This window comes from Mercenaria mercenaria, chromosome 7 (genome assembly GCF_021730395.1).
Source record: "Mercenaria mercenaria strain notata chromosome 7, MADL_Memer_1, whole genome shotgun sequence".
NCBI classification, from domain to species: Eukaryota; Metazoa; Mollusca; class Bivalvia; order Venerida; family Veneridae; genus Mercenaria; species Mercenaria mercenaria.
The window spans coordinates 85,170,467-85,190,004 of NC_069367.1; the positions used below are offsets into that span (position 1 = coordinate 85,170,467).

The 19,538-nt window shown below is 31.1% G+C and overlaps 1 protein-coding gene across 1 annotated transcript; it reads right to left on the bottom strand.

Annotated features, from left to right (window-relative positions):
- Window positions 1-15,373: 15,373 nt before the first annotated feature.
- LOC128558704 (uncharacterized) lies at window positions 15,374-18,329 on the bottom strand. Its single transcript, XM_053548842.1, has 3 exons — window positions 16,567-18,329; window positions 15,702-15,808; window positions 15,374-15,487 (listed from the first exon to the last, which is right to left on the bottom strand). The coding sequence occupies exon 1, from the start codon at window positions 18,114-18,116 to the stop codon at window positions 17,232-17,234; it is 885 nt and encodes a 294-aa protein (XP_053404817.1). The 5' UTR covers window positions 18,117-18,329; the 3' UTR covers window positions 15,374-15,487; window positions 15,702-15,808; window positions 16,567-17,231.
- Window positions 18,330-19,538: the final 1,209 nt, after the last annotated feature.

Sequence of the window (19,538 nt, forward strand, 5' to 3'; positions counted from 1 at the left end):
CTAACACACAAATTTATCCTAAACGGTACAACTAGAATCCTTTTATCGTAAATGGACGAAGAAACCCCGCAATACCCAAAATACTTTTTAAAACCCGACAAGACATTGCAGGGTAAAATCCCTTTTTGTTTTATATAAAAAAAAACAAAAAAGTTAGAATGGTTTTTCCTTTTCAAAAAATGGGGTTGGCCCAATTTAATTTACTATACAGGTTTTTCGGAGAAAAATTAAATAAGGGCATGATACTTAGTGTACCTTTTCAGCTACTTTTTGAGATTATTTATTGAAAAGCGTTTTTGCTGTAATAAAAAAATAATCATCGGCTACTTTTTACTGATTTTTGTTACAGCTCATTGGATGTAAACACTTTCAAAGTGCGTAAACAAAAAATCTGATACATTCTTTTTTTGAAGTAATAAGAAATTAATGAAAAAGATGCTGCTTTCACTCTTCAAGTTTACCAACCGTCAACGCAGAGAAAAACATTAACTTTGGGGGTGATCTGTCCGCCGAAGTCAACTATATACGGTGTGGTGATTTAAATAAAAATGGTTAAATTGTTTACTACATCTGAAGGTATGCGTTTTTCAAAAGGGGACAAATTGTTTCAATGGTTTGAATTATTTTAAAAAAACATATTTTAAAAAAAATTTTGTCCGCAAAAATTAGCGATTCTTGAAAAAATGATTTATGTCCTTAATTTTTTTAAAAAACAATGTATGTGTTTATTCATTAATCAGCATGGGAATTTATGTCCTCGATAATCTTAAACTTCAACCCCGACACTCCATCCAAGAAGTACAACGAATATATGGGAGACAGTAACACGTATATTTTTAAGGGGGCCAGTATTTCACTACATTTTTTTCATTTTTGGGCTCATTAGGATGAAAACAAGGGTTTTTTATCTCGGCAGGGTTTTTTTTACCCGGGCCGTACTGGTGCTGTATATAGGGAACCTCGACTCTCACTGAAAAATTGGTTTTCCCGGGTTTAAATTAATTTTTAATATGCAGCTTAAAACACATCTTTTAAATACTGTAATTTAAATTTTATTTAAATAAGGAAAAAATGGGGACATAAATTAGAGATTTCTCCAAAATTTGTACATCTTCTTATCGTTTAGATAAAAAAAATATTAAAATTATATCGGCAAAAAATAATAATTTCAATAAGAAATTTTTCCTCATTTCCTTTTTTTCATAAAATTGAGATAGGTTCAATGTAAATTTTTAAGCAAAAATTTCAAAAAAAAATTTAGGTAACGGTTAAGCTTTTGTTCGTATAGTTTTTAAAAGCTGAAAAATAAAACCTAAAAAGGGTAAAAAAAATAACAATGTTTGGGAATTTTTATGTTAGCGTGTTTTTTGTGTCTAGGCACTACTTTTAAAGTCAACATTTTATCTGAATCCCAATTCCTTTGGCACAATCTAAAGATTTTCAAGGGATAAATAATTTTAAAAATTTTTTCTAAAATTACTGTTTACTTTTTTAAAAAAAGGTCAAACTATGAACTGTGTTATCAGTGATTAATAATATCGCTAACTTACAATTTTTTCACAACAGAGGTCCCCCGGACCAGACTAATAAAATGTCTTTTTTGAAAAAAGAAAACTCCAAAACTATAAAAAAAAAGGGCAATACCGTGAAAGGAAAATTTTTAAAAAACAAACCAAACAAAAAAAAACAACACCCCCAACTTTACTTTTAACTAAATCCGCTTTAAAAACCATTAACAAAAACAATAAAAACCCATCATTCATTAATTTTAAAAAAATTTAAACTTTTAGTTATTCATGACAGGGAAAGATAGAAACCACGGCTGTAGTAACTTTTTAGACCCATAATTTTAAAAAAAAAAAATTTTGGAACTTTTTAAAATCAAAAAATTTGTTTCGGTAGTTTGGAAATCGTCAAAATTGTACCCCACACACTTTTTTCAGGAATTTTCCTAAGTTAATTTTAAAAGCCTTTTATTTTATCGAAATTTTAAAACCTTGTAACTTAAAATTTCGTTAAAATGTTTTTTCCCTTTTAAACATAACATCAAAAATAATAATAATTGCACTAGTAACGGGGCAAATAAATAAATAAATAATAAAAAAATAAAAAATATATCAAAAAAAATAAATGAATAAATAAAAAATAAATAAATTTAAAAAAAAAATAAATAAAAAAACTTTTTATAAAAAAATTTTTTAAATGTTTCAATCAACGCAGTTTTTTTTTCAGGTATTTTTTTTGAAATCGCAGAAATTTTACCGGGGGACACACTTTTTACAGGAATGACTAAAAAAAACATTTGATTCCTTTTTATTTTTCGAAATTTTAAAAACCAGTGTAACTTAAAATTTTCCCCGTTGAAAATTTTTTCCTTTAATCAAATGTCAAAAAAAAATAATAATTGGCACTATAACGACAAATAAAAAAATAAAGGAAAAAATAAAATTTTTATTCAAAAAGAAATAAAAAATTTAAAAAAATTAAAAAGCTCAAACGATATCTTAACCCTTGCACGTTAGTTGTACCGCAAGTAAATGTTTGTAAAAGCTCTCAAGATTTTGGGTTAATTCATTTTCAAATTTAAAAGGGGCAATTTGTCATTATTCAATTTTAAAAAAAAAAAGTCACTGCATTGTTCTGACAGTTAAAAAATAATGTCATCTTTATGGAAAATTTTTTAAAGTTTTTATAACCTGACATAACCGATTTTTTCCCTATTTATATAGAAATACGTGAAACCTAGAAACAAAAATGGAAACAATAAGGTTTTACACATTAAAAAAAAACAAAATTTTAAAAAAAAGGGGAAAAAAGAAGATTATTCACGAGTTTAAAAAAAAACGTCAAATAACATAAAAACGTTTTTTTTTTTCAAATGTATTTTCCAAAAAATCTATATAGAAATTTTTTGGTTTTTAATACATTTTTAAAAATTGTTATATTTATTTATATAAAATTAATATTTTCCAAAGGCCGCAGCACGAAACAGGGCTATTTTAAACTCTGTAACCTGCAAAAAAAGAGACCCTAAAACAAGGTTTGGGAAATCTAAGTTTTCCTAAAAATTGTTATGTTGTTATTTCATTTTAAAAATGCTACCTACATGTCTCGAGATAGTCATGTCTTTAGAAAAAAAATGAAAAAAAGGAAAAAAGCTCTAAGACAAACAAATGAGTACTATTTGTATCAGCCATTATGCGACACCTTATTTTTTTGCGCCATTTTTTATTTAGTGTCAAATCCAAAAAAAAACATTTCTCTGCAGGGGCCCGTTCATTTTAAAAATTCAAGAAACCAAATGCATGAAAAAGTACAAGGGTTTTTTGCTTGATATCAAAAGCTTTTTAAGGGTTTAAAGGCATTTCTCCATAGGGGAAAACCCAATTTTCAAAAAAAAGCTTCGCGACATATTTTTAAGCAGTTACCCTAAAACAGCCTTGTTTTTTTCCAATTTTTACATTTTCACCTGATCTCATACAAAGTACACTTTAAACTGTTAAATATGTTTACTTTTCTTTTGAGGCCGAAATTAACAATCAGTAGCTATAAAATGCATTTTTTTAAAAAAAACACCAAAAAACCTGAAAATTTTATAATTTGGTTTTTTCCTCATTCAATTCAAAAATTCAAGCTAACTTCATGTATTTTAGCAAAAAAAAAGCAAAAAAAATAAGAAAAATACTCTCCCCCCCAAAAAAAAAAACTATTTGTATCCGCCAAAGGCGACACCATTTTTTTCGCGCCATTTTTTCTATTTTGTGTCTGTTCCTTTTTCAAAAAAAGCGATCCTTAATTTATTTCAAAAAATTTCATACTTTTCCGAAAAACCCCGGCAATGTATTGTAATTTTGGTCATGTTTACATTTTCTCTTACCTCTTTTTTAAATAACTTTTCATACAATTTGATTTTAAACAAAAATCGCCCCCGTCTGATAAAAGTTTTATCTTGAATACACGTTTCAAGATTGCTGACCCACGACTGAAAATTTTCATTGGGGTTTTAAAACTTAAAAATGCAGATTTTGAGTCGCAAGGTTTTTCGAAACACATTAAGGGCCCTTTTAAATATTGACCAAAAATACCTTAAAAAGTGCATTGAGACTTTTTAAATTTTTCATGGTTTTGACCCGGAGTTTGACTAATGCCATTTTTTGATTTTTCCAAAAAACAAAAACAAAGAACCCCCTTTTTTTATTCTGAAAACTCAAGGGGGGCGACACTAATAAATTTATGGAAAAAAGATGTGAGTGAGCAGCCGAAAATTTTCTAAATGACCCCATGTTTTCAAAAATGTTTTTTGGGCTTTTTGCTTCCCTCCTTTTTCCGGCTCTTCATTTTCATCACACCATACAGCCTTGTTTCCATGAAACATTAACTTTACATTTTCATATCGCTTCTCCTTTTCCTATTTTTTTTTTTTTATTTTCTTATTTCTCCCCACCTTACTTTAGATATTAAGGAACGTTCAGTTTAACAAATTCAATTTAAGTCGCAATAACAATTTTATTTTTGGTTCTACCATTCATATGATCATGATTTTTGGGGTTAAATACTTTTTTCCCCAGACTCCTTTTTAAATAATTACTTTACTTCGGGAATTTTGCATTTAACAATTGAAAATACCAAAAAATAATTTCAAAAGTGGGAAATTTAGAGAAATTTCTTATTCTACGGTTTAAATCGGGGGAATGGCAGGAGTCTAAACAGAACCTTTTGTCGGATATTTTATCTTTACCCCCCAACCCGTGAAATTTCTTTAAAAATTGGGTCTTTTTTCCTAGTCACTTTCCGAGCTCCCAGAAATGAAAAATTACATATACAAAAATTTATTGTGTCTCGGTAACTTCGAGGACAGGTTTCAATTACTAAAAACAGGATAATTAATTTTAAAGAGTGGATACTCGAAAAAAAAAAATTTTTTTAAAAAAGAAATGGGGTTTTTTTTTTACTTAAAAAAAACCTTATTTTGTCACTTAATTTTTTGCTTTTTGAGAAAATATGAAAATACTTTCTTTTTTTATTTGATTATTTCCTTTCAAAAAATTGATAAAAAAAGTATCGTTTCATTTCTTTTTTGATTTTCATTAAAAAACACTATTTATTTTAAAGACCATAAACTAAAAGTTTATTGTTTTATTAGTTTTTATTCAAACCATTTATCTAATTTATTTTAGTTTTTTATTTACCTAAACCCTGTGGCAATTTTCAAAATATATATTTCCCATGCCCCTTTCTTTAAGGCGGTTTTTTTAAAATTTTTTTTATTTTTGGGGATTATTAATTTTTCCTTTTAATAATTATGTCCAGGGTTCCCGCTAGGAATTTAACTAAAATTTTTCCTAATAAGCGGTTACCTTACACTACGGGGAATTACCACAGCAAAACAGAAAACGGACTCCTTAAACTTGCATTTAACCCATCATTGCCCCTTAAGGGGGCTAAAAACTGAATTTAAAAAAATTTTTAATGCGTGTCGTTAATATTGCACGGTAAATTATTTTTAAATTAAAGAAAAAAAAATGTCGATTTGAGATTTTTGCGACAAATTATAAAAAGCAAATTTAAAATTTTGATAAAATACCTGAGTATTGTCGGGGGTTGGGGGGATCTTGAAGTTTCCCCTTTTCTTTTTGAAGTTCTTTAAAAAATATTGCGCTGTGCGATAAAAGGAACATTCATTGTAATTTTCACACCCCCAAAAGAGCAAAACGGTGAAAGTACCGTTTTTTTGTAGTTGTTTCCCACCCCATTTTTCTTTCCCGGCCCAAATTCTTCTCAGTAAATAAATTTGATTTGAGAAAAAAAATTTCTTCAGCCCACTTTTAAGGATTACGTGAATTTTTTTTAAAATTAAAAAAATTTTCCCTACCCCGTGACTTAATAACTTAGTTTTTTAAACAAACAAGAGCAAAAAAACATAGTCACCGAACCGTTTTAATTTAAAGGCACGATTTTTTGAAAAATTTTAAATTTAAAAAAATTTTGGTACTTTTTAAAAAAATATAAAATCCTCTTTAAACTTATAGGGATTTAGGGCTTTACAGTTAAATGAATATAGGTATTTAGTATTATATAAGCATAAAAAATCACTAACAAATCCGTTAATTTTTTAAGTTACATAAAAACCCACTCGCTTTTTTTTCAATGAAAAAAAACGTTTTTTGACTCAAAAAAAAAATTTTGACGTTAAGATTTTCAAAATATTTTTCAGCATTAAAGACACAAAAAATGCCCAAAAAAAAAATAAAAAATTTGGTCACCGTGCATCTAAATATTATTAATTAAAACTGTTAAAATGTAGTGAATTCTGACATTTTGGTTTTTTTTGTTTTTAAATTTTATTTTTAGATAAAAAAATGGGATCTTAAAAAAAAAACCCTTTTTTTTACGCTTAACATTAAGTTTTTTCAGGAAAATATCAAAACCTAAACCCGGTCTCAATTTAAATTGAAATTACCATCCCCCCCCATTGAAAAAATTTTCGTCAATTTTTTGGCAAATTCCGACATTGGAAAATTTTAAATTTTTAATTTATTTTTTTATTTATTTTATTTTTTTTATTTATTTTATTTTATTTTTATCATATCTCCAAATGTTTCTTTATTTTAGGAATGAATTGTATTGCTCAATAAAATAAATATTTTTTTGTTGTCCCTTTAAATTTGGATAACCCAGGGACTCAATTATTTACATTTTTTAGATCATTGCCCCTTAAAATCAAAATGAAGGATGAAAATTTTTAATGGGGGGTGTCGTAATAAAGTACGGTAAATTAAAATTTTAAAATTTTAAAAAAACAAAACAGGGGCTTTTTGGGTTTTTACAGACAAATTTTGAATAGCAAATTTAAAACTTGTTGATAAAACCCGGATAACTTTAGCTTAAAAAAATGTTTTTTTTTAAGATGCTTGCTTGCAATTAATCAGTTTCAAATGAAAATTCCTACAAAAAATCCCCCCACGATAATGTTGAATAGAATTGCTATTATGAACTCATTAAAAACCTGAAGTGATTAGCCTGCAATATGGCTGTCTTCATCAAGTAAGTAAATTTTATTTTACAATGATTACATGTACACATTCTAAGGAATATGTCCTTTTTTTGTATCAGAGATAGACAAAATAATAATAATAATATAAATAAATAAAGAAATGATAGAAGTGATAGGATCGAACGCACGTCTCCAGCTTTTTTGTATTGATATTATAGGAAAGCAGGCGGTGCATACTCAGATTGAAATGAAGTAAAGTACAGATTACAGTCTTTGTAGTATAACTGATACTTTATAAATTCAAAGTCAGTGTATATTTTCATCTTTAAAGATGAGCTTATAACCATGAAGTCACTAATTAGTAGCATTTGAAAACATGGAATCCTGGTTAGAGCATCTATAAATTTTTAAATAATTCATTGCCATTTTTAGAACTTAACGATGAAGCGCACCACTCTATGTTCTTTTGAAGGTATTTAAATACTTCTTCGCCTTTACTGATGTATATTTACTGATTATTTGTACATTTATATTTTTGAGTTCAAGTTTATCCCGAATACGTGTAATTTACTGTATAAGTTTAAAAACAATAATAATGTAATGTTATTTCACTAATCCGACAACCGACTTGATACTCCTATTTTACATTCTGATTTTATTGTTTTTCTTTATTTCTGTAACTGTTTAGCTCTCATTATATCATATGTTTTGAAGAATAATTTAATACTAGACAAACCTCTCATATGACCTAATTTTATGGTCAGGAAACCTTGATTTCTTGGTACAGGTTTGTATTTATTTACAAAATATCTGCCCACAACACCCATTTGATAAGCTTATTATAACGTATTAGAGGATAATTATTTTCTTAAATTATGGTCAAAAAGCTTTCACCAACAGAATACCATAAAATTTCGTAAGCATAAAAATAGTTAATATGTTGTGTACTTTTGAATAATAGTTGACAAGTTAAATCACATTTCATTTCATTTACGTTTATCCATAAATAATTGATTGCGTAACTACATTTTCAATAAATAAACTTGCTGAGTACGACAATAGACAATACACAGACTTATTGCCGTTGATTTCTGTCGAACTATAACGGGTTAATTATACCTGTTATGACATGCCTGGAGGTGTGACTTACCTTTTGTATTTTGAACCTGATTGGCTGAAATAGACAACTTTATAAGCAGGGGAGTGGCTTGATATATCGGGTCAATCATAAGTATAGGCTATTGTGCGAAAGTATCTACCTCTATATCCTCAGGGTTAAAGGCGCTATCTATTAAAGTTGGTATTGTCGGACCGCAACTGTGGATAGCAATTTAAAAGTAATATAGTATCAGGAGCTGATTGTCTATGAACATACTAAAGAAAAGCCCGAAAGAGGTTTAATTATTATAAATTTTATTATTTTTTTTTTAATTTAGTTTAATTAAATGTACATATATAAGGTTTATATATAATGGTTTATATTACATAATGAAAAAGGTCTAAAAATTTATTACCATTTTAAAAAGAAAATAAAAAAAGAAACTTTTAGATTTAAACATAAACATAATTTCAAGCAATATCAAGGCTAATATTAGACTATAATTTTAAAAACAAGGGGGCATATCCTTGCACATCCTTTCTATCTTCGGTAAGGAAAGTCACTTGTTTTTGTCTAATTAGTTTTAATATAATTTTAAAGTAAAAATTAAAACCCTTTTGGAATAATAAAACTCAGAAACAAAGTTTTTGTGTTTTCGTTTTTCCGCAAAGGCCAATTCTGATTTTACCAATTTTATCAAACTTTTATCAAATTTTAGTTATCTTGACACAATTTTAAACAATTCAAATACAAGTTTAACAGTATAAGAACAAATATAATAGAATCATGATAATGGAAATATCAAACTGCATTCTATTTAAATAAATTTAGGCCAGCAGTTTATATATATGTAGTAGGGACCTATGTTGGCATTAACAAGGCCCAGTCCGAGAAAACAGGTACAAGAAAGACGCCACCATAGGAATAGCAAGTAGTGAGGATGATCAGGAAACATACAGACGGCGACACACAATGGTAAACAAACAAGAGGTAAACAGGTAAAATTTAGGTAAACATTTTTCACGCGTAATTTAGGCGTCAGCTACACAGAACCTGTGTGTAAAACATTTATTGATCGAAAGTTTTTCTTCAAATTATCAGTATTGCTACAGGATATATATAGCTAGAATACTAGAGCATTTTAGTAAAATAATATAATGAAAATAAGCAAAATCACATAGAAACGGTCGAATTTTGATAAAAACAACAGTAAAATTTCATACAGCGCAATCGTAAATATCTTTTTTATACAATAAGTAAAGTAATTAATACCGATCTGATAAGCATTAAAAAATGACAAAATGACAGTTATTTTAAAACATAGAGTAAAATGGTATCTGTATAGTACATTGAATGTTTAATAGTACATGTACATGTAGAGTAAGTATATTTATCAGAACAGAACAGAAGTTTATTTACAGTAGGACTTGAACATTAAACGTTCCTCGTCATATATATATATTCACAAACATGCATGATTATAGCGGAAAGTTAAAGAAATATATTTTATGGAAAATATATGAACACAAACAAACACATACAATAAATCTGAATACTGATATGTTTTACGTAATATATTCATTTACTGATATTTTGTTAATTAATTCTATTAAATAAGACGGTTTTTGCATAATTTCGTGTAACAGTTCATTCTTAAAAAATATACTTATAATTCAACCCAACATATAATAGGATCTGTTAAAAAAACTAACATGACAGATGAAAAATCATTCTTAAATCCTGTATGATGAGATTAGTCATACATAGTGACATCAGTTATATTTCATCTTTGTCAAGCAATTACTGGTGCATAACACATTTCAGCAACGAGATTTTCCATAATACATTACCGTATAGCGGGTTATTTCTGCGGTAAAATTAATTTGCGTTTTGGCCCCAAAAAGTGAAACAAATTTCTGCGTGTTTAATTTCTGCGTTTTCAGATAATAAGAACATAAATTTCTGCGTTTTCGATGCCAAGGAGGAGGTAATTCCTCACATGATAGGGCTTTGTGAAAACAATAAACCAGATTACCGGTAACTGCTTTAAAATAACTTTGCATTTAATTAATACATTATAGGATATAGTAACATGTGAATTGAAAAAAAATATACGTCCAACAACAATTGCACAAACAACTACTGCAAATTATAATATATCGGCATAACGGTTACACTTCACAAAGGATTAATAAGAACAACACAAGTGAAATTCACTCAGGTTATTTCATTCACAGAAGAAAAACGTTTTCTGTGAGATTAACAGTTAGGACTTGGATTAACCATCACACCTAATTATACCATTATGGGTAATTGTTAGATGGCAGTGGTAATTTCCAATAATTAGGCCATGCCATTGTGAACTTAGGATTAACTAGTGAAACACAACGTGAAACAAGTTGCTGAATAATGCAAATTTTGCTGGATGAATATTCTGCTGGAAATATTTTTGCGATTCTATCGAAAGACTGCAGAAACGCAGAAATATTCACACCGTAGAAATAACCCGCTATACGGTATTATAGGGCGATATCATTCAACTTGTGCACCTCCTTGTCCCTGAATTTTCATTTGATTAGTTCAGATCTATCGATAGGTATTTTAACGGAAATTTTAATGCACGTGCTTTTCATGAAATAAAGTAGCATATAATGATGAGATTTTTAGCATAATTATACTTTAATACGTTAAGTATGAAGAAATTTGATCAATGCGTCTTTTCAAAATAACTGTAATCATAGTTTAAAAATGTTCAACATATCAAAAAATCCCATTTATCAAAATAGGACGGTCCGTATAACACAGGTCAATGGGGTGAAGTGCACAATTTGAAAGTAACCTGCCCATACAGAACATTACTAGGTTAAACAATAAATGCATACATAGGTGCAGAAAGCACGAACAAACCGACAAGCTGGTGCATTGTTCTCTTTTTGATTTCATATTTGTTTTATCCGTATATATGAACAATATGTTGGTTGCTCTGATTACATTATTCATATTCGCTTTACCAGAGTTGAAATGCAATTATAAATGACCCTTAATGCAGTTAAATAGTAACTGTAATTATAATTTCAGTAATGAGAGACTTGAGTAATTCTTACCGAAACGAACGTGCAAGAATTACTATCGACCATCAACATGGAGACATCACTGGTACGTAAAATAAACTCCACATACGACATACCTTACCGAAACGAAAATCAAGGTTTGTCATAGGCTTAAGTATTAACATATTTAGCTAGTTACGTGTCCAGATCATATTCATATGCTATCAGGCTGTATCTGTATACTATCAGTCTGTAGAGAATTTGTCTCTTACTAATTATTTAAATATTGCGACTCTTAATGTCGATTTTTACGTCTGCTTGCACTCAACACAATATAGGCGTAAAATATTGGTTACATTGCAAAAGGTTGCAAGGCATCCTACTGCAAATGGTTGGAAGTTGGCTAAAAATTATAACTACCTGTCTGTGTGCTTTTGTGTTCCTCTCTGTGTGCCTCTGTGTGACTGTCTATGTGCTTCCTGTATGTGAGTCTCTGTGTGTGTGTGTGTCTGTTTGCCTGAAAGTGAGTCTGTCTGTCTGTCTGTCTGTCTGTGTGTGTGTGTGTGTGTGTGTGTGTGTCTATGTGTGTGTGTATATGTGTTTGTCTGTCGGTGAGTATATATTTCTGTGTGTCTGTCTGTGTGTCTGTCTGTGTGTCTTTCTGTCTGTCCACTCGTCCGTCCGTCCGTCCGTCATTTCGACTCATTAGTCCGCCTGAATGTATGTTTGTCATTTCATATTGGTTTATCGATATGACACAATTATGCAGTAGGCGCGGCGTGTAATGTATAAATATAACCTGTGAACTGACAATATTCGGACGTATATAAATGGTTTTTAGATTTGTTTTTAAAGATTTTAAAGTTTCGTGGATAATAAAATGAAGCAGTAGAGCATAGATGTAGTTCATGGTCAGTGGCAGATTTTCTTAGGCGCTTCAGGAGTGTAAGAAAGATAATCGCGACTCTTACCCTGGATGACAAAATTTAATAAATTTAATTATATAACTCATAATCTATTCATTATTTTGGCAATTTAGACACAATACAGGGGGATATAACATCTAAAAACATTACAAAAAAAAACAACAACAATAAAATACTCTAGACAAGACCCAAACATGTTCCAAAACTAACACCCGGGCCTTGAATTAAGGTCCCCTTAATTATATCATATGAATCTAATACTATGGAATAAATCCAGGCACCGACCTGTATCTGGCAACGTGTCTCAAAATGCAAATCTCGCTGGGCCGACGGTTGATTTTTTCTTGACTGGAAACAGTCATAACTACGCACCGCAGCGTAAACAAATAAAAATGAATAAAAACAAAAAAAGTATTTACCTCGCAGTCATTGATCTTAGCCATTATTTTTCCGGCGTTTTCGTTAGTTCACGCAATATTTGTACCTGTATTACTAAAATAAATACTAGTATAGTTAGTTAACCGATGATGTGGCAAAGTGTCAGACTTCCACGCATGCTATCTCGGGTTCGAAGTCAACTCAAATACATTTTAAAAACTGTAATGTGATGTAATCAATATTGCTTTTACCCTTACATTATTTTATGATCATATTTCACAAATTTTAATGATTTCTCTTGTAGTATTTATTTTCTGGGAAATATGGTGACCAGTAATTTGTCTTTTTATTTAAGACAGTAAAGACGCTTTTTAATCCATAGTATCTACAACGGTTAACTTGATTACAAGCGTATTTCACTCAATAAATGAAGTATAAATCTGATCGGAAATGTGAGAATTGTCCTGTCTATTAAGTTTACAGATAAAGTTTAAAAAAAAACAAGATTTAATGCTTGATTAAAAGTTGCAATTATGTATATGTACATATGTAGAATTTAGTAGCCCGAGATCAGTTACTTTGCTAACATGTTTATATGTGTTTACTTGGATACATTTAATATTGTCTTAAATTGTATTTATATGTGTAATCTTCATATATATTTATATGGAGGATATTATATAAATAATACGGTAAGATGTAAGTCTCGAAGACATAATCAAGGCAGGTAAAAGTTGTGACCACACAGCTACCTGCACATGCAATATTATGTCAGTTCTATCGCTGTATTACGGAATACGGTTAATGCCACATCAAAGGGCGCCACATTACAATCAACGCGACACACGAAACGACACACAAAATTGCAACACGACGGACAACAATGTACAACGGCACACGACGTTTTAACATTTGAATGTCTCATTGTCGCCCTAGGGTTTGGCAAAAATGTTGCAGTAAAAATTGACTGTCGCGACACACGACAATGGACTACGACACTCGACATTATATTGCGCATATGTAGCGGATTTGTCGCATGTCAAAGTAATTTTATTGAGGGCGACACACGACACTCAACGCGACACACAACACGATGCATGACATCCAACGTGACGGTCGACAATGCACAAGAACACACGATATTTTAACATTTGAATGTGTGTTGCCCTGATGAAAACGCAACACACGGCATTAACCGCGACACCCGACAATGTACACCGGCACACAACAATAACCACGACACACGACATTCAATGCGACTCACTACAACGGGATTCAAGATTGAAGATTCAAAGTTTAACGGGCAACGATACTCGACAGGAATTGTCACATGTCGAGGTAATTTAGGTCAGACGTTGTTAATATATTCCTTTTTATTAAAAATCGGTATTGTAAGGTATCTTAATAAAAGTTGCATTTGTAGAACTACTATGGACCGATTTAAAAAAAGGATAGCGCAATGCTCCAACGCAACCCTAAGGGTCGTTCTGGCTGGAAAATGGGTGTCATGATGTAAAAAAGAAAAAAAATGCACTAAAATACACCTTATCTTTCCTACGAAAAAAGACTTTATATCAACTAAGGCTCTAAAGCACCACACTTTCGTGAATATCAATTATTTCTATGGAAATAAAAAGCTTAGGTAAGTTTTGTCCGTCTGTACGATCTGCAGACTTGCTATAGAGACTGTATAATGCTAATCTGTTTTCGAAAAAAAATATTAATTTCATTTTATTGTAAAAAGGGTTAAAAGTAAGGTATCAAACTGACAATTCTTTTAATAAGTAGTTGAAAATATTGCCTAATAGAATATGAAAAACAATTTTCTTCTCCGACAGACACGCCCTCGGGAACATTTGCTGAACTTTGCCATTTTTGGCTTAATATATTAGCCGCAAAATGAGGAAAAGTGCTTATAAAATATTTATTTATGGGTAAATAACTGCAAATAAAAAGTTGTTTTGATAGAAAGTGACAAGATCTGAACATTTATGACAAAAGGACAACATCTGTTCGTCCATTTGTATGTAATTTAGGATAAAAGCTGTATTTCCGTACTTTTCCGCACGGAAAAGTCCGTGTTTTTCATTAACTTGTAGAATGTTCCAAACACAAGTTAATAAAATAACTTTTCTGAATTAAACCTTAACGTGATCTAAACATATATATATATATATATATATATATATATATATATATATATATATATATATATATATATATATATATATATATATATATATATATATATATCTTTTTTTACCGCCAGCGGTTTTGTTGGAAGACAGTCTCAAAATGTATCATTTTTCGTGAAAATATTCATACTTCTTCATATATTAAATAGAGAGATGGGCCTCGTCAGAGAGTCATAATCTTTATAATTTGATGTCCTATTTTAATGAATGATACTTTGATGCAAAAAGCAAGCCCGTACCTAAAGAAAACAGGCCAGGTCAGGTTCGAATCCGGTGGGCTAGGGGTCAAGGCCATAGTTCAAATTCCGGTAATATTCTCAAAATATGAACTTTTTTCAGAGCAGTCAAGGCACTCCTCTTTTCTCTAGGTATATATATAAAGTTAATTACATATGGCAATATTACATGAGGAAGTGTGCATATTTTAACGAAAACGGGCACATTTTGAGACGGTCCTCGACGAAACTGTCAGCGATCATAGTATTCAAATTACATACCTGTTTAGACAGTGTTTATATATAGTTTATAAAAGTTATTTCATTAAGATACTACCGCAAATTGAAATTAGAAATTCATGTGAAAAATCAGAACTCTCAAAATAGCTTTCGAAATGCAAGGACAAAAAATATATTGTAACTTGGGCATTTCTGACAAACCTTTTTGGCATTATTGTTTATTTGTTTATAAACTGTCTATAAAGATTTGTTTTGTAGAAACGACTAAACCGAGGGTAGGTTCACAGTTCCTTTAATAATACTTGCTAAGCTAATACATTGTAGAACACTTAAGAGGCCATAACGTACATCGTAGAATCAAAGTTAAACGTGTAGAATGATAATCACGTCCTGAAATACATATACGTAAGCCTCATAAATATACATGTATAATAATAAACACAATATAGCATATTCATTTAAACATCTTATTACATGCTTTAATCAATGGATCTAGTGGCCATTAATAAATTGCACTATAAATAGAACATATAAACAGAAAATAGAACAATACAATACGGAACACAATACAAAGTAAATAATACACATTATACATGAAACTTACCATTTATGGAATGAACGTCATGTCTACACTTTCACTCATTCTCTCTGACTGGTGCTGGTTACTTAGAAAAACAGCCAAGCAGCGGTTACCACATAATACCCAGGTTACTGCAAACAATGGTGAAACAGTGTAAAAGATATGAATGCTCTGTGACAGTCATGAAAGTTACAGTTAATTAAAGAATAATGCTGCTATCTTGAACTTTAGCAATTCTTACTCAAAATTCCAGATTTCTAAAGTAAAGCAAATGCATGTTTTACAAAGTCAAATACATAATAATTTACTGCAAGTATAGACCATGCAATTGCAAAACAAATGCAAATGATACTAACCATAATTTATTCCAATAAGGACCTTAAAACTTAATTTAAAACAACGAGCACAAAACTTTGCAACCCCTTTCCATGATTTCAACAAGCCTTCTGTGCAAAATAACTGAAAACGCCACCTATAGCGGGAATTATTCCAAGTAAGGTAACTCTAATGGATAAAAACAGAAATATTTGGTCAAAGGGAAGGAACTCTATCAAAACATGGTCAGAGACCACTAAATCATACAATATGAACAAGTAAGGTTAAAGATACCAAATTTTCAACCGGTTACATATTTCCCTGGCCTGAGAAATGACGTCCCGTCATTATAAAGTCAAACTATTCTCAACATATACCAAACAGTCAATATCTGTCAGTTGTCAAAAAATGCTTATGTCAGCATTTCAAATTACAGCTACCATACTATTAACTGCAATAAAATATCTACATACGAGATATATTCAACTTCTACATTTGAATAACATATCCACTACATATCTACATATAAGATATACTTCTACCTTGTTTCAATGCGTAACTTACGTGTCCTTACCTTATCATTGTTGATTGTCTCCCCTTACTTTGAAATTGTGTCCTCACAATAACAATTACAAAGCATTAATATCGTTCCTTTTAGGCTTAATGTTCAATATTTGTTAAAAACAATTGTATATAGCAATCTGATAAAAATAATAATAAAATTCATACATGAGTGACATTATCAGAATAAGCAAATATTTACAATGTCAACAAAAGTGTTACAGCAATAATACACTTAACTGAAAAATACTGTTGACTAATCTCCTGGCCATTTCACTATCTAATGTGTCCAATACTCCTGACTCCATTACCTGTCTCAGGGCTTGAAATCTTGGATCCTGTGGTCTAGGTACAACACTATATAACTGGTAGTCCTCCAAATGTTTAGGAAGCTTTCTGTCTCTTGCTACACGTCTTGGTTTAGGTTGAGGTCTAGGCGACTCTTTAGGTGGTGTTTCCCTTTGTTCTGCTGCAATAGGAGTTGTTTGTGTTTGGATGTCTTTCTCCTGTCTCTCTTCATCATCTACATCACTGCCTTGTGTCTTGGTATTTTCTGTTTCTCTATTTGTTGTTGTTTCAGTGTCTTCTGTATCTGTATCTTCTGATTCTGGGACAGTCACTTCCTCTGTTTCATCTATATTGACACTCACTAATTCTTCTGTTTCATCTGTTCCTGTATCATCTGTTCTGACGATCAATGTTTTTTTTTGTTTCTGAAACCTCTGCACCTTCAGGTGATTTAACTTCCTTCTTCTTTCCATCATCCTTAGGCCTAGTATCCTTATCTGAAATTAAATCAATTGGCATATCAATACTTACCTTCTTATTTTCTGTTCTTTCCTTTAGAACTTTGTCCTTGACTACTACAGGATTATGGGCGTCCCCTGATCTTGTGAATACTACAAGATCACCTGTGTCATCATCAGACTCAGACTCTTCTTCAATTTCCGTGACGTCACATCTATCAATACCATTCTCTTCTTTCACATTTGATGCATCCTCCTTTTCCACAACATCTACTTCTTGATTTTCCCCATTTATATTATCCTGATGTTGTAACAGGTATAAATGGTTTCTGTGCAAGGTTTTCACTCTACCAGATACATCAGACTTAACCTTGTAGACTGGAATGTTGTCTTTTACTTGTTCAATTACGGAGTACACATCTTCTTCAAATTTGTCAGCGATCTTGTGTTTACCCTCAAATGATAACACTTTAACCAAGACCTTATCACCAACTTCTATTCTTGCAGCTTTTGCCTTAGTGTCATAATATTTCTTTTGTTTCTTCTTTGCTTTTGACACATACTCATCAACGATTCTCCTAGTTTTTAACATTTTTTCCTTGAGATCCATAATGTATTCTTTTGTACCTTTGTTTACAAGACTATCATTTGCTTGTTCAAAAAGTGTATCTATAGGAAGTCGGGGTTTTCGACCAAACATGATTTCAAATGGTGCAACTCGTGTAGATTCATGAGGAGTACAGTTATAGCAATAGACAAGATGATTCACATATTTCTTCCAGTCTGCCTTTTGTGAATTTTCAAGAGTTCCTAGCATGTCCAATAATGTTCTATTGAATCTTTCTGGTCCTGAATTGCCTTGCGGATGATAAATTGAAGTATGACTCTTCTGAATATTAGTAAGTTTACATAACTCCTTGATGATTTCGCTTTCAAAATTTGCTCCTTGATCTGAGTGAAGTCTTGTTGGTGAACCATAATGAACAATAAAATTGTTGTAGAAAGTCTCAGCAGTTGTCTTAGCAGTTTGATTTTTGTGGGCACAGCCATGGCAAATTTAGTGAAATGGTCTGTGATTACTAAGACATTTGCTATGCCTCCTTTGGCTGGTTCAAGTGTCAAGAAATCTAAACAGACTAACTCAAGAGGGTAAGTCGTGTTTACATTTATGAGTGGAGCTCTACTATGTACTGAGCTTTTTCTCCTCAAGCACCTGTCACATTTGGAAATCCATTGGTCTACGTCAACTGACATCCCTGGCCAATAAAATCTTTCTCGTAACAATCTCATTGTCCTTTCCTTACCTGGATGACCAACGTCGTTATGCAGACCTCTTAATACTTGATCTCTGTAACATTTTGGAAGTATCAGTTGTTCTATTATTTCCTGATTTTCATGTAGTTTTCTAAATAAAATCCCTCTCTTCATTATGAAATTCTTGAATTGTCTTTTCATGATGTTATCTTCTTTACTAAAGTCCTGTACAGGCATTGCTTGATCGATTGTTGCTATTCTCCATCTATCTATTAGTCTATCTTGTCTTTGTGCCCTCCTTATTTCTCTCATCTCTATCTGTGCGAGGGCTGTCCAGGATCTTCTGTTGCATCTAGTATGTTTATGCTAAATGTTGGTAAAATTTCAATGACAGGCGGTGATATGGTATGACATATGGCATTAACTGTGCTTTTATCAATCTTTGTTGTTTCTAATTCATTGATTAATCTGTCATGTGGATAGCGACTGAGTGCATCAGCATCAATATTATTTCGACCACTTCGGTAAGTGATGTCGAACGAAAAGTTTCCAATGCGGAAACCCATCGTTGCCCAGTCGCATCCAATTTAGCAGAAGTTAATATGTATGTCAATGGGTTGTTATCAGTTAAAACTGAAAAATGACTGTTCATGAGATAGTCTGAAAATTTTTCAGTAACAGCCCATTTAAGTGCAAGAAACTCCAATTTGAATGCGGAGTAATTCTGTTCAGATTTACTAAGTGAACGACTTGCATAAGAAATAACACGCCTGTGACCATTCTGTTCTTGATAAAGTACTGCTCCCAATGCTTTGGTGCTAGCGTCCGTGTGAAGTTCGAAAGGAAGATCAAAATTCGGGTATGCTAATATAGGCGGGGATGACAAGATAACCTTCAGCTTGTCGAAAACATCCTGTTCTTCTTGTGTCCATTTCCATTCCTTTTGATTCTTCTTTGGGCCTCTTTTGGAAGTTGTTGGTGGTAG

Excerpts from the sequence above, each read along its gene's own strand:
- LOC128558704 (XM_053548842.1), bottom strand. The coding sequence starts at position 18,116 with ATGCTAGGAACTCTTGAAAATTCACAAAAGGCAGACTGGAAGAAATAT.